We start from the raw sequence: 12,949 nt of genomic DNA, 5'->3' as shown, positions 1-12,949 counted from the left end.
GAAAAGGCACAGATGTAAAATGCTGTTCTGTGCTCCTGGGAAGGCACAGTACCACCATAACCACTTGGTTATCCTTCTGCTCTTTCACCTCAGATCTTGGAAAAGCTAGAGTAGGCGCAGTTATGGGGAGGACATAGTGCATTTCTGCTTCTCAGATAGTCACTTCTTGCTTTAGAAGGAAACCAGTGACATTACATTTTTGTATTAAGAAATGATATTAAGATACAAGTTAGTTACTTACGGCATAGAGAACCAAAGCAGTTCAAATCCAGAATCCTCCAGAACCATCTGTGGTTGAAGCTAACATGCAGCTAGGGCTGGATTCTTTTACCCTCAGGAGCCTCCAAGGCACCTCGCTGACTGTCCTGGTTTTCTGTCCCTTTTATATAATAGCTTTTCATTAATTTTCTTTAATAAATCATGCTCAGAAGAAGCCTGTTTTAATGACCGCACCTGAACTATGAAAAGCACAGTCACGTGTTTCTCAATTTATTTTGTTTTGCTAAGCATGCCCTGCTTTACTTGGCGAGTTTTTAAGCAGTCCATCTTTCCCGCTAGCTCTCACTGTGTCCGCCCCTTGCTGCCTTTGCTCGCTGATTGAGAATAGGGTGCATTTATATATCTGGGGTGGTAGCCTTTCTTGTGAAGAGTAACGCCTATATTTGCCCGTAGGGAGAGAGCAGGAGCTGGGCCTGCCTTGTCAATAATATTGTACACAGATAACATTTCATAAGAGCTTCTCTTCATTTTCTGTACTTTATACATAATTTAACTTTTCCACAAGGCATTAACATAAAGAGAAGCAAGTTGTTTTTCTAAAAAGGTTCTGTAAACACTTGAAAAGCAAAGCCAGAACAACTTAAAAAGAGATTTATATGTTATGTCTGTTTCTCTAACAGTGAATGTTATGGAGACTGCAAGAAGGCATCAGACTCCTTGCAGCTACAATTACAGAAAGCTCTCCGCTGTCCGATGAGAGGTGTAGGAACTGAACCTGGTCCTCTGGAGAGCAGGACTCTTAAGGCCATCTCTCTGGCTCGAGCCATAGCATGCAGAACTAACGTAGCTGGTCCATCACCTCCAGTTCTGCTGTTGCCCGTTTATTCAGTGGCGCGCGTGCGTACACACACACACACACACACACACACAGAGAGAGAGAGAGAGAGAGAGAGAGAGAGAGAGAGAGAGAGAGACTGGTAGAGTGGAGGCTTTCTTTATGCTTCCCTATTTTTCGTTTTATTTTATCACTCCCCAGATGTGCCCAGATATGTATTCTTCATTGCTCTTGAGCATTTTCAGCATGACACCCCCCCCCCCAAATAAATAAATAGGCTGTTAGGGGAAAGTGCTTTGCCACACTTTAAAGGAGAGTCTGGGTTTAGCAGCTGTCTTTGAAAGAATAAGGAGAAAACAGAAGACTGCTTTAGAACTCCAGCCTGCCAAGGTGCACACCTCCAGGATAAGATGGAAGTTCATATCCGCCCCTTTGAGAACAGGAAAACTCAGTAGTAACTAATTAAACTGGTATCGATTGGCGTACAATCCATAACCCGGCTTGCAGAGCTCCAGTAACGTAGTCTGTATTCCCAGGGTCTCCTGTAGCCTTTGTTTCTTGGGCCTTGTGGGGTTTTAGGAGTACTGATATTCTTGTCTCCTGGTTATTGTTTAATGAGGGCCTTCTTGTGGCAGAGGTCAACCCCTCCATGCATTGACTGATTTTTTAAAATTACTTTTTAATTTTATGTGTATGAGTGTTTTCCATGCATGTTTATCTCTCCACCACTTGTATGCCATGGAGGCAAGAAAAAGCATCTGATCCTCTGGAACTGGAGTTACTGCTAAAGTGCCCCTTCCCATCAACCCCTGCTGAGAGAGTAAATGAAACTCTACAAGTTCAGGGGAAGCCTGGAGTGCCGTCATGCTCCCCAAAACTCTAAGGAGGGTGGGGGAACAGAAATTCTAACAATGAGCTGCCATGTGGGTGCTGGGAACCAAACTCAGGTCCTAAGTAAGCGCAGCCAGTGCCTTCTCAGGGCCCTCTCTACAGCCCTCACAGCTGACTTTGCAAATGAAGCAGGTAGTGATGAGAGAAGCTGCCCACTAAGATCTGAACTGTAGTGTCGCTCCTAGTTCACCCACAGTCCTGTGACCAAAGGAGAATTCCCTACTCTGCTGACATGGGCAGAGAAGCAAGCGGAATCGTACTGGAAAAGTGCTGTACTGGAAAAGGGGCAACAGGCTGCAGAACCAGAAGGAATTGAAGGCAGTTCAGAGCTTGTGCTTGCAACCAGATAGGAACAACCTGGTTAGGAAGCCAGTTTTACCATGTGATGGGGACTTCGAGGTTGAGCTTTCCCTGTGGAAACATCATGCTGATAACCTGTCTCAGCAGCTTTCTGTTTCTAGATTTTAGAGAGGTCAAATGTAATTTCTAGAGTAGGTGATGTTTCCCCTTCCTAGGGTGTGTATTCCTGTGTATACACACTGCTGTCCTTACCACACACTCCTGACACTGAGTACGAGGGGCTCCCCTTACTCAGTTCTCTACACATTGCTCTTCGCCTCTCCTCATTTGGAACTAAGTTCCAGAGTTATTGCCAAACTCCTAAGTTTAAAGGCTGAATCTCACTCAACTGACCTCCCTCTGGATGGCTGTAGTAGGTACTGGGTCTCGGGCTCCGGATCACGGTCTCTGAGGACCAGGGCCTCCTTAGGTTTGGTAATTCACTAGAAGGACTCAGGCCACAGGAACACTGTTTCCTCACTACATAATAGATAGCCTAACTCACCATGATTGTTAGAGTTTCTGTTCCCCCACCCTCCTTAGAGTTTTGGGGAGCATGACGGCACTCCAGGCTTCTCCTGAACTTGAAGAGTCTCATTCACTCTCTCAGCAGGGGTTGATGGGAAGGGGCATTTTAGCAGTGACAAAAGCCCAGGAAATCCCAAGGGGCTGAGGAGTTCTATTTGAAGGACAAAGACTGAGGATATGTGTTTTATTTTGCTGCATATCTGTTATTTGCATCCAGTCTAGACAAGTTTGCTGTTTAATTGATGTCACTGGATATTTTCAGAGCTGTTGATTATTAAGCTGATAGCATATCATGAAAGTGGTCTTGAAGGAACTAGATTGCCTGCTTCTGAGTCTGAGCTCCCATACTCACTAGCAGCGTGATACCAAATCAGCTAGCTCCTACCTCAGGAATGTTGGGAACATTAAATAAGTCAATACCAGAAGTCATTTAGGAAACGGCAATGCTTGTAATAAACACTTGAATGTAAGGTAAATGTTAATTACCGTAATCATTATTAACATCATTATCAAACTTGAGTTCAGGGCCCCAGCAAGGTGATCATGGGAGGAAGGCTCTCAGACATGAACACAAGTTGTCTGGGTTCTTGTCTAGCTCATAACGACTCATCAAACTGCAGTATTGAGCTAGAACATGAAATGCTATAGGGCTTCCATTAGGAGGGAAGTTGAGTGAACTCCGATCTGTTAGCTAGGTAATATAGGATGAGAACAAAAAAAGCAAATTGAAAGCAAGCGTTTAAGGAGTAAACTTAAGGCTACATCAATTAGTTTGACAAGTTGTTTTCTTTGTAGGCAGGTGGTATTTTTTGTCTTTGTTTTTGTTTTTCTCTTTAACCACAAAGCCTGTAAAATACTTCACTGGCTTAATTAGTCTTGCTTAATTAGCCATTATCTGATGACTATATTTATTTTTCTTTTTCAAACACAGGGTTTTTGTTGTTGTTTTAAAGATTGTAGTATTTGCAGGACAGGGCTGCAGCATGAGTGTTTTGTTCCAGTCAGCAGCAGTGGCTGAAATGGATAGGCTCTGGCAGATCCTTGCTGGACACAGAAGCCAAAGAACCAAGCAGCCCTCTCTGGGCTGTCCCAGCACTCACTCTCCAGGGCCTGCTTGCCCTGTGCTGGGTGGGGTGAGTGGCTGTGGAGGAGGGAGGAGAGAGGGAGAGTGGTGGAGAACTCTCAGAAGGCTTAGTGTGAGAGGACAGGAGAGCTTAGCATTAGCTTTGGTTGTTTTTAAGGATCCTCCTCTCCTCAAATGCTGTTTAGTAGTACAGTGGGCTGGCTGAGCTTCAGAAGGCCTGCCCTGCCAAAGCCTCCATTTAAGGAAAACTGTCTTGCTCCCAGCCCTGACTACTGAGTATTGCCTTTTGTAAGTAGCCATAAACCCTGGCTGTGACTGCTTGGACTCTGGAAAACCAAACAGTAAATTGTGGTTTGCCCTACAGGATACACTCAGCCCAGCACTCAGGAGGCCAGCAGGAGGAGTGCTACAAGGCTGAGACTAGCCTGGGGTACATAACAACTGCAGGCCAGCTTGGGCTACAAAGGGAGACCCTGTCTCAAACAAAAACAACTTTTACCAAGCAAGAGAAACAAACAGAGCTAATAATAATAGATTGCTTTTGAGGATTTAAAGCTGTGAAATGTGGAACAGTGATTCTGGTAATAAGTCTGCCTTTAGAAGTACCTTGAAGTTCCAGTCTGCTCTGAGGTATTAGGGGGGAAATTTGAGAATGCTGTTTCTCCTGTGACGGAGGGAATGAGATATTTGGAATAAGCTGTGTAATATGGAAAGCCGTGGAAGACTGACTGCCTACTTGATAGATTAATAAAATAATTGAAGTAATTTTTGAGCTGTTGCTGTCTACAGCTAGTATTGTGGCCCAGGAGTGTTGCTCTGAAAAACACTTAAGCCTTTGGTTTTCAGCCAGCCACAGCTTTACCTGCTAAGGAATGTTTGGTAATGTCTAGACTTAGGTCGGTTGTTATAGCCGGGTGGGGTCAGGGGGCGGAGATCACTGATATTTTGTGGGTAAAGGGCAGGGATGCCACTAAAAACTCTACAGCTTCCTACAAAAAAAAGCTTTAACTGGTTCAAAATACTGATTATTTTCACTCAGATTGAGAAACCCTGGGTAAACAATCACAAATATGAATTTCATGGAGTAATTGTTGTGTTGTAGCTGACATTTCACTCCCTTTTCAGAGGCAAGGACGTGAAATGGAGGCCTCGGTGATATTGCCCATCCTGAAGAAGAAGCTGGCCTTCCTTTCAGGTATGTGTGCTGTACCAGCACTATGTGCTGTGTAAGCTTCTTTTGATTAGCTTAAGAAAAATACATGTAATTTCTTTTATAAACTTGTTTTTAAAGATTTGTCTATTTTTATGTGCACTGATGTTCTGTCTGCATAAATGTGTGTGTGAGGGTGCCACATCCTCTGGAACTGAAGTCACAGACAATTGTGAGGGCCATGTGGGTGCTGGGAATTGAATGCAGGCCCTCTGGAAGAGCAGTCCATGCTCCCAGCTGCTGAACAGGGCTCCAGTCTTTATACAGGTTTTGTTTTCAAGGTGTTTCTTTGATGGGTTGCTATGATGTCACTGCTGATTCCTTGAGATCTGTTTTTTATTCTGTTCTGATTAACTGAAGTGACTGCCACACTGCTGAAACCACAGCTTCTTATTTCTGAAGGAAACATTGAGTAATAAGTGCTCGCTGATGGACTAGCGTGTTAGCAGTTGTTCCAGGAGTGAATCATCCTGATTCCTGTCCTCTTATTCTCAGGGAAACTTCCACCACACTGGAGGAGATACAGAATGCACTTCTGCTGTTTTCTGCACTGTGCTGAATTTGCTTAACACTATTACTGTGATAGGATGATTTAAAGGGCAGGTGGAGGATTCTCTGAGAGCTTTGGTGTGGCTCGTCCCATGCAGGGACTTTGGAGTCTGTGTCAGCACAGACTGTGGGCCCCAGGGCCCTGTCTGTCAGGGTCGCTCAGACTACAGTGCCGTCCTTTTTCCTTCCTGGTCCCTTGTGGTCCTGTCATTTCTTGATAATTCCAATTTCTCTTTTAACCCCAGACATCTGATACGTCTTTGTAAGTTTCTGTGTTTTCCTGATGAAGATCATAAAGGGCAGAAAAAGAAGCTAAATTTTGCTGGTGTTGTCTCTTCTAATTTAATGTTTGTATGTTTTTATAAACTTGTGCTATCATCTGGCATTTCAGTTGTCTCCATGGTATTGTATATGAATGATATTTTAATGTTTACATTTGCATTCTTAGGAATTTTATAATGATTGTTTGATAATGTACATTGTTATACCTGGAGGTATGGAGCAGAAAACAAGGCTTGCTAAGCACTTGTAGAATCCCAGCATTCAAAAGGCTGAGGCAGGAGGATCCAAAGCTTGAGGCCAGTCTGTGCTATAGAAGATTTTGTCTCAAAACAACAACAACTAAAAACCAACCAACCAACCATCCAAACACACCAACTGTCTTGAAGTGCTTTGGGTGTGCCAGGAAGATTGTTTCTGTTTGTGTGCTCCCATTGCCTATCTCCTGCACTGCTGTCACTCCTGGATGCTGCTGTTTTCCACCCACCAGTAACACTTTGTGTCTTATAGCATTCAAGCCTGTTGATTGGAGCTGTCCTGGAGGTCTTTGTTTCTTTCTCCTGCATTGTGACTCTTACACTTTCACATCAGTGGCTGTTTTCTTACCCACAGTAAAAGTTGAAGGTGTGGAGTTCAGGGTAGTGTCTTCTTGACTCCCAAAGAAAAACCCCGAAGTGTTTCAGATGTCACTCACAGTCTAAGTGTGAACCCCTGTGCCTTTAGTCTAAGTGCATGAGTAAAGCTTGTCAGTTTTGAAGAACAAATGAAAGCTCCCATCCCCAGGCATGCATGGGGTGCACGTTCACTCGGGGGGGGGGGGGGCGGGTCAGGGGCGCGGTCTCAGTCCCAGCACTCAGGGGGCAGGGGCACGGTCTCAGTCCCAGCACTCAGGGCAGAGGTGTGATCTCAGTCCCAGCACCCAGGGGGCAGAGGCAGGTTGATCTCCAGGAATTCAAGGCCAGCTTGGTCTATGGAGAGAATTCCAGGACAGCTGGAGTTGAGAGATTCTGTCTCAGCAAAACAAAAGAAACAAAAAGTTCCCTTGCCCACTCTTAAATTTTTATCTCTTGACCATTATTAGTTAAAGCTAGTTATTCTCAAACTTATTTTTAATAATAAAGAAAAATATTTTTATACCAAGAGAATCACCCAAGGGCCACTTTCATTTGGAAATCACCTATGTAATCCATTTTTTTAAAATTTATATTCTAATCAACAAAAAATGCAATTGAATCCCTGTGTATTAGGTCGAACCCTCTGAAATTGCAGTTTATTGATGTTAGACAAAGTGGTTCAATATCAACAGTTGCATAGAAAATAGCCCTTAATAGCTGTCATGCCTTGAATCGCATTTCTGTCACTAATGGAAGTCTTTTCACCTCAGGCTTTTCAGTTTTTAGTGATGAATTGCTAGAGATTATACAGAATTGTTTTCTTCAGAATTTGCTGGTTTTTTTTTTTTTAACCTTCTAAAGCTGTCTTAAATGTCACTTGGTTCCGACAGTAGGCTTCAGTGTGAGCAAACATCTGCAAGACGGTAGGTGTGAATCAAAGTTCTCCGGGTTTGCTTGCTCCATATGCTGTGCTGGGAATTGAATCCTGGGTCCTAAGCACATAGACAAGCACTTGTACTAAGCTGTAGCCCAGTCCTTGGCTGTGTAAGCATCTCATTTTGTAGTTCAGACTGGCATTGAATTTACTGTCTGTCTGAGATTGCAGGGGTGTTGCGTCAGGCTGGGTTTAAAAGTTACATTTTACATTTAACATTTAGGGCAAATAGGACAAGGACTTAACACATGTGAGATTTCAGTGAGCTCCACTCCCTGGCCATAAGTAAGGCTGCTGTAAGCTCCAGGTCCCCGCTCCACATTCTCAGCTGGACAGGGCTGTGTCTCCTGCGTGTGAACCGGTTGCAGTCGGCCGGCCGGCCTGCACACAGCCGTGACCCAGAGTGTCATTTGCTGAATGAATCAATGAAATCTATCATGTGGGAAGGCAGCCTTCCGTTGCTTCTCATATTACATGCAGATTTATGTTTCTTCTGTGAGTGAACTCAGGTCATCTCCCATCATGGGATGTTCTTGTAACTTGGTTTAAAAATTCTACAGCTTTGCCTCAAGTCTTTACTTTTCTTATACTTATCACAACTTTTTTTTTCTTAAATCATCTTTATCCGTGCTTCAATCCCTTTTTATAGCATTTAATGGATGTTATATGAAGACACAGTATAGCAAAGTAGCGACAGTAATTCATACTCTTATTATGACTGAAAGCCTTTCTTTCTAGATGCAGACGTGTTTTACTTGCAGACACTGATTGTACAGGGCCCACAGCAAGTGCTTGCTGAGTTCATTCAATTAGGCACCAGGCTAAATGGAAGACAGTGAAAATGATGTTGGCTTTGATGAAGATTTCAGAGACGTATTTTCTTCTACATCCTTATTTATTTGCTTATTTGCCTTTACTATTATAAGCATTTATAAACTACATATAGCCATTAGATATTTTCCAAACTGTGTCCTAAACCTATAATTTTTTTAATAACATTGGATTAAAACATTATTTGTATGTCATTTTAATATGTAGTAAATCTTAAATGTATCTTTTCTGCAGGAGGAAAGGACAGACGCAGTGGACTCATCTTGACAATTCCGTTATGCCTTGAACAGACAAATATGGATGAGCTGAGTGTCACTTTGGACTATCTACTCAGCATTCCAAGGTGACTCTAAAGGTGTCTTTTTCTTCAATTTCAATAGTTTCCTATTGATTCTTGCTATTGAAGTATCACTTTGTCAGCAATGAAATTACAGTTAAAGACTAGCACCAGTGGCTGATAGCAGTGCATAGATGAAATACTGTACTGTTGAGTGCACGGCACAGCACACAGATTTCTAAATGTGTACTTTCAGCCTTTCAAGAACCGGTAGGTTAAACATCTGTATACCATGGAGCTTCAGAAAGAGGAGTTAGAGGCAAGGGAGAGGCTCAGTGGCTAAGGGCAGGGCAAGATCAGAGTTCCAGTGCCCAGCACACATGGAAGAAGGTGGGCACAGCCTCTTGTAAGTCCAGCCATAACCCCATCACTGTGACTGGCAGAGACGGAAGGGCTGCAAGGGCTTGATGGCTGCCAGCCAAGGTCTAGGCTTAGTGTCAGAAGAGTTGATAGAACCAGGACACTTGATATCCCCCTCTGGCCTCCATGTGTACGCAGGTATACATATCTACACAGACATGTAGCATTCCTCCACACATACACATACATACACAAGAAAAAAAGAGTATAGTCTCTAATATGAGCAAAGGCTTTTAGTCTTCGAATACTTTTATTTGAAAAATACAAAAACCATACACATAATTTAGCTTACAGGTTCATGAGTTTTTAATTCTCATAGTTCTTGAGTGAAGAAAAATCTCAAAAATTCTTGTTTGCTTAAGTCTACCAGTCACTTTGATATCAAAAGCCGGGGCTTCAGGGAGCGCTTGGCAGTTAGGAACACTTGCTGCGCTTCCTGATTCTAGCTCCCAGCACCTACGCTAGGTGTCCTGTAAACACTCGCACCTCGGGGAGCTCTGACTTCCTCTTCTGGCCTTTGAAGGCAGGTTCCCCACTTCTGTTTTGCCATTTGATGGATAGCTCATGGTTCTAGCATCTCCAACATTCTGGGGTCTCCACTGCAGCCAAGGCTGCACCTTCACCAGTGGTCTTTCTTGGTCTCTCACAGTACAAAGTCTTAGCTTCTCTCCAGGACCCCTTTAGCCCTACAGCCATCACAGCCAATTCCATATGGGGACTCATTTCGGCCTCCTGCTGAAGATGTAGTCATGGTCCTCTCCGGGCTACAGCTTCTGAGTATTGTGCTGACCTCAAGGAAATACTCCATAAATTTTCATCACAGATAATTTTTCTTTTAGCCATAGGTAACCTAGTACCTATTGTCTCAGTAAAGCCAAGGTTTTGCTTCAGTGGTGCTGGTCTTTTTTAACCATAGCTGATTCTTCAGTCCCAGATTTTTTTTTTTTTTTTTTGGTTTTTCGAGACAGGGTTTTTCTGTGAGGTCCTGGCTGTCCTGGAACTCACTCTGTAGACCAGGCTGGCCTTGAACTCAGAAATCCACCTGCCTCTGCCTCCTAAGTGCTGGGATTACAGGCGTGTACCACCACCGCCCAGCCTTAAAGAAGTCAGGTCTTCTTTTTTTTTTTTTAAGATTTATATTACATATAAGCACACTGTAACTATCTTGCTGGGATTTGAACTCAGGACCTTCAGAAGAATAGTCAGTGCTCTTAATCGCTGAGCCATCTCTCTAGCCCTAGTCCCAGATTCTTAATCCAAAATATCACACAAGAGGCTGGAGAGATGGCTCAGAGGCTATGGGTACTGGCTGCTCTTCCTGTGGTCCTGAGTTCAATTCCCAACAACCACATGGTGGCTCACAACCATCTGTAATGGGATCTGATGCCTCCTTCTGGCATGCAGATATAATATATGTAATAAATTTAAACAAACAAACATTACACAAATGGCTGCTAGTCTTTGAGGGACCCTTAGACTTTCCCCTAGAACTTAATAAGCCAAGTCTCCATTGTCTACAGTGCATTCAGAATTATTTTGCAAATTACCATAATAGTTTATTAATCTTTGAGTACCCAATGGCCTCCGCAGTGTTTCCACAGACCTTCCAAAGGCAGTCCAACTTCAGCACCACACACTTGGTTCCATCAGAGGGACAGCGCTGCTGGCCTGCTCCCAGGTTCATGGTTAACTACCTTACGTGCTGGGTGCCAGTTTCTATCCTAGTTTAGTTTCTATTGCTGTGGTAAACACTATAAGCGAAACAACTGCGGGAAGAGAGGGTTTATTTGAGGGTTTATCATTTTGGAAGCCAGGGCAGGAACTCAAGGTAGGAGCTTGAAGCAGAACCAACAGGAACACTGCTTGTTAACCTACCTGTCCCCAGCATGTGCTTAGCTACCTTTCTATAGAGCCCAGGCTCACCCGCCGAGTGACAGCATTGCCCACAGGCCAGTCTGACCTAGGCAGTTCTGCAGTTGAGGTTCCCTCTTCTCAGTGTGTCAAGTAGTCAACAGAACTAACTAGGGCACAGACCTGCTTCCAGTCCAGAAGGATCATTTAATAGCTCGTTGCTGCTTCCCTCTCAGTATTGGAGAAGGACAAGCCTTCAAGTGAAAATTTTATTCCTCCCTTTCTTCCTTTCCTTTCTTTCCTTCCTTCCTTCCTTTCCTCCCTCCCTCCTTCCTTCCTCCTTCCCTCCCTCCTTTCCTCCCTCCCTCCCTCCCTCCCTCCCTCCCTCCCTCCCCCCTCTCTCTTTCTTTCTAGTTTTCAAGGAAAACTACCAGACCATTTTAAATTTCCATTAAGTGATAAACTCCTCATTTTAGGTAACTTAGATTAGGTAGACTCACAGTTAATAAATAATGAAAATAGTCACTGATGACCATCAGGGCCAGCTTCCCTGTTTGGTAGGTAGTTGAGGAATTGAAACTCAGTGGCTTGGGCTACTCAGGATCACACAGCTGGACCGACATAGAATGAGGCTAGATCTGCTGTTCCTCACACTGGTCCAACAAGGGTTTTCTTTGTTGTTGTTCTTGTTTGTTTCTTCAAATTAGTAGAAATCATTGTAGCTGCATTTGTTGTGAAGTCTGTTTTGGAAGTTCAGATGAAGTGCAAAGTTCACAGGTACAAGAGCAGGTGCAGTGACTCAGTGCTACTAACTCCTAACTGCCCATGTCATACTCAGGACCACGTGGTGGGTGGAAAAAGCCAAGTCCCGCAGGTTGTTCTCTGACTTGTCTCATGTGCCCTGTAGTATAACCTACACACACCATGAATAATGAAATACAGTGCAATAGAATGGGTGGGCAGGACTCCAGGCCCACATATTACTTTTCCGTGGATGTATTCCAACACTAGAGCATGTCTTAGAGGCTGAGTTGCCGGTGAAGTGTTCACCTGGGACAAGGTTGCTATGACAAACCACAGACTTGTGGAACCACACTCAGCCTGCAAGAAGAGCAGGTAGCTAAGGCTGAGGAAAGGCAGAGTCATTCAACCCACATCTCCTGACTTGTGTCCACTTAGAACTGTGCATGTAGCGAGTCAGGTGGTAGAAGGCCAAACAACCTAAATGAGTTAATGTGCTTGGCCTGTCTCTTCCGGCTTATGCACACACACTGTAAACTTAGTGATGTGTTTTATTGTAATTCTTAATTTTTTTACAAGTATTATTTAGTTCTTCCTAAGTTTTTAAAGGCTTATGCTGTGTCCCTAATGATGGATGTGAGGTATACTCTGAAGCACTTTGTTTCCATCTTTGCCCATTCTGAGGAGATTGAGCTCTTGGAAGGGAGATGGTGTCGCACTTCACCTTTTTCACTGCTCTGTGCTGCAAGATCTGTCACCCTTAGTCAATGCTCAGCTCTGCTCTCCGCCTTTCCCTCCCTGACAGCTTCATTTTCTTCAGTGCTCTGTATGCCTGGCAGGGTTTACAGGACCTGCTGACTGACTGACTATTGGGAGTGCAGTGGTTGTTTGGTGAGCAAGCTTGTGGGTTGCTTTGAATTTGTTTTAGAACTTTAATCATACTACTCCCCTACCCCTCCCACGTAACCCCCCCCCCCCCCAGGGCTGGACTGTGGGTGGGGATCGGGAGGTAGATGTGGAAAGAATACCGACATCTATGGAAGCAATAGGTAATATTCAGTCATTCAGTCTTCCTGCCCCTCTGAGAGGAGCACTGTTCTCTTGCCCCACGAGAGAACTGTGAGCACAGGCAGCTTGGCCAAAAACCTGCAGCAAAGCCATTCTGGCACTAAGTGCCATGTTCCAGGTCTGTCTCCTCCCACTATGTTAGGATCACAGTCATGTCCAATCATAGCTTCTAGTAAATGCTCATAAGATCTGGAACTGCCACATCTGGTAATTGACAAGATAACTGAGTATCACATTCTAAAAGAAACCCTGAGTATCTTTTAAAAATTATTTAGAATT

At 43.9% G+C, this 12,949-nt stretch overlaps 1 protein-coding gene across 2 annotated transcripts in view; it reads left to right on the top strand.

Moving 5' to 3' along the window:
- Window positions 1-12,949, top strand: part of Sestd1 (SEC14 and spectrin domain containing 1) — a 96,762-nt gene that overhangs the window by 38,496 nt on the left and 45,317 nt on the right. For both annotated transcript variants that reach the window (XM_052182773.1, XM_052182774.1), the window contains 2 exons: window positions 5,022-5,091; window positions 8,548-8,656. In XM_052182773.1, coding sequence (XP_052038733.1) covers window positions 5,037-5,091; window positions 8,548-8,656 — 164 coding nt within the window. In that variant the 5' untranslated portion in view covers window positions 5,022-5,036. The remainder of the gene's footprint in view (window positions 1-5,021; window positions 5,092-8,547; window positions 8,657-12,949) is intronic.

This window comes from Apodemus sylvaticus, chromosome 5 (genome assembly GCF_947179515.1).
Source record: "Apodemus sylvaticus chromosome 5, mApoSyl1.1, whole genome shotgun sequence".
NCBI classification, from domain to species: domain Eukaryota; kingdom Metazoa; phylum Chordata; class Mammalia; order Rodentia; family Muridae; genus Apodemus; species Apodemus sylvaticus.
This window is presented reverse-complemented; position numbering and strand designations above follow the sequence as displayed.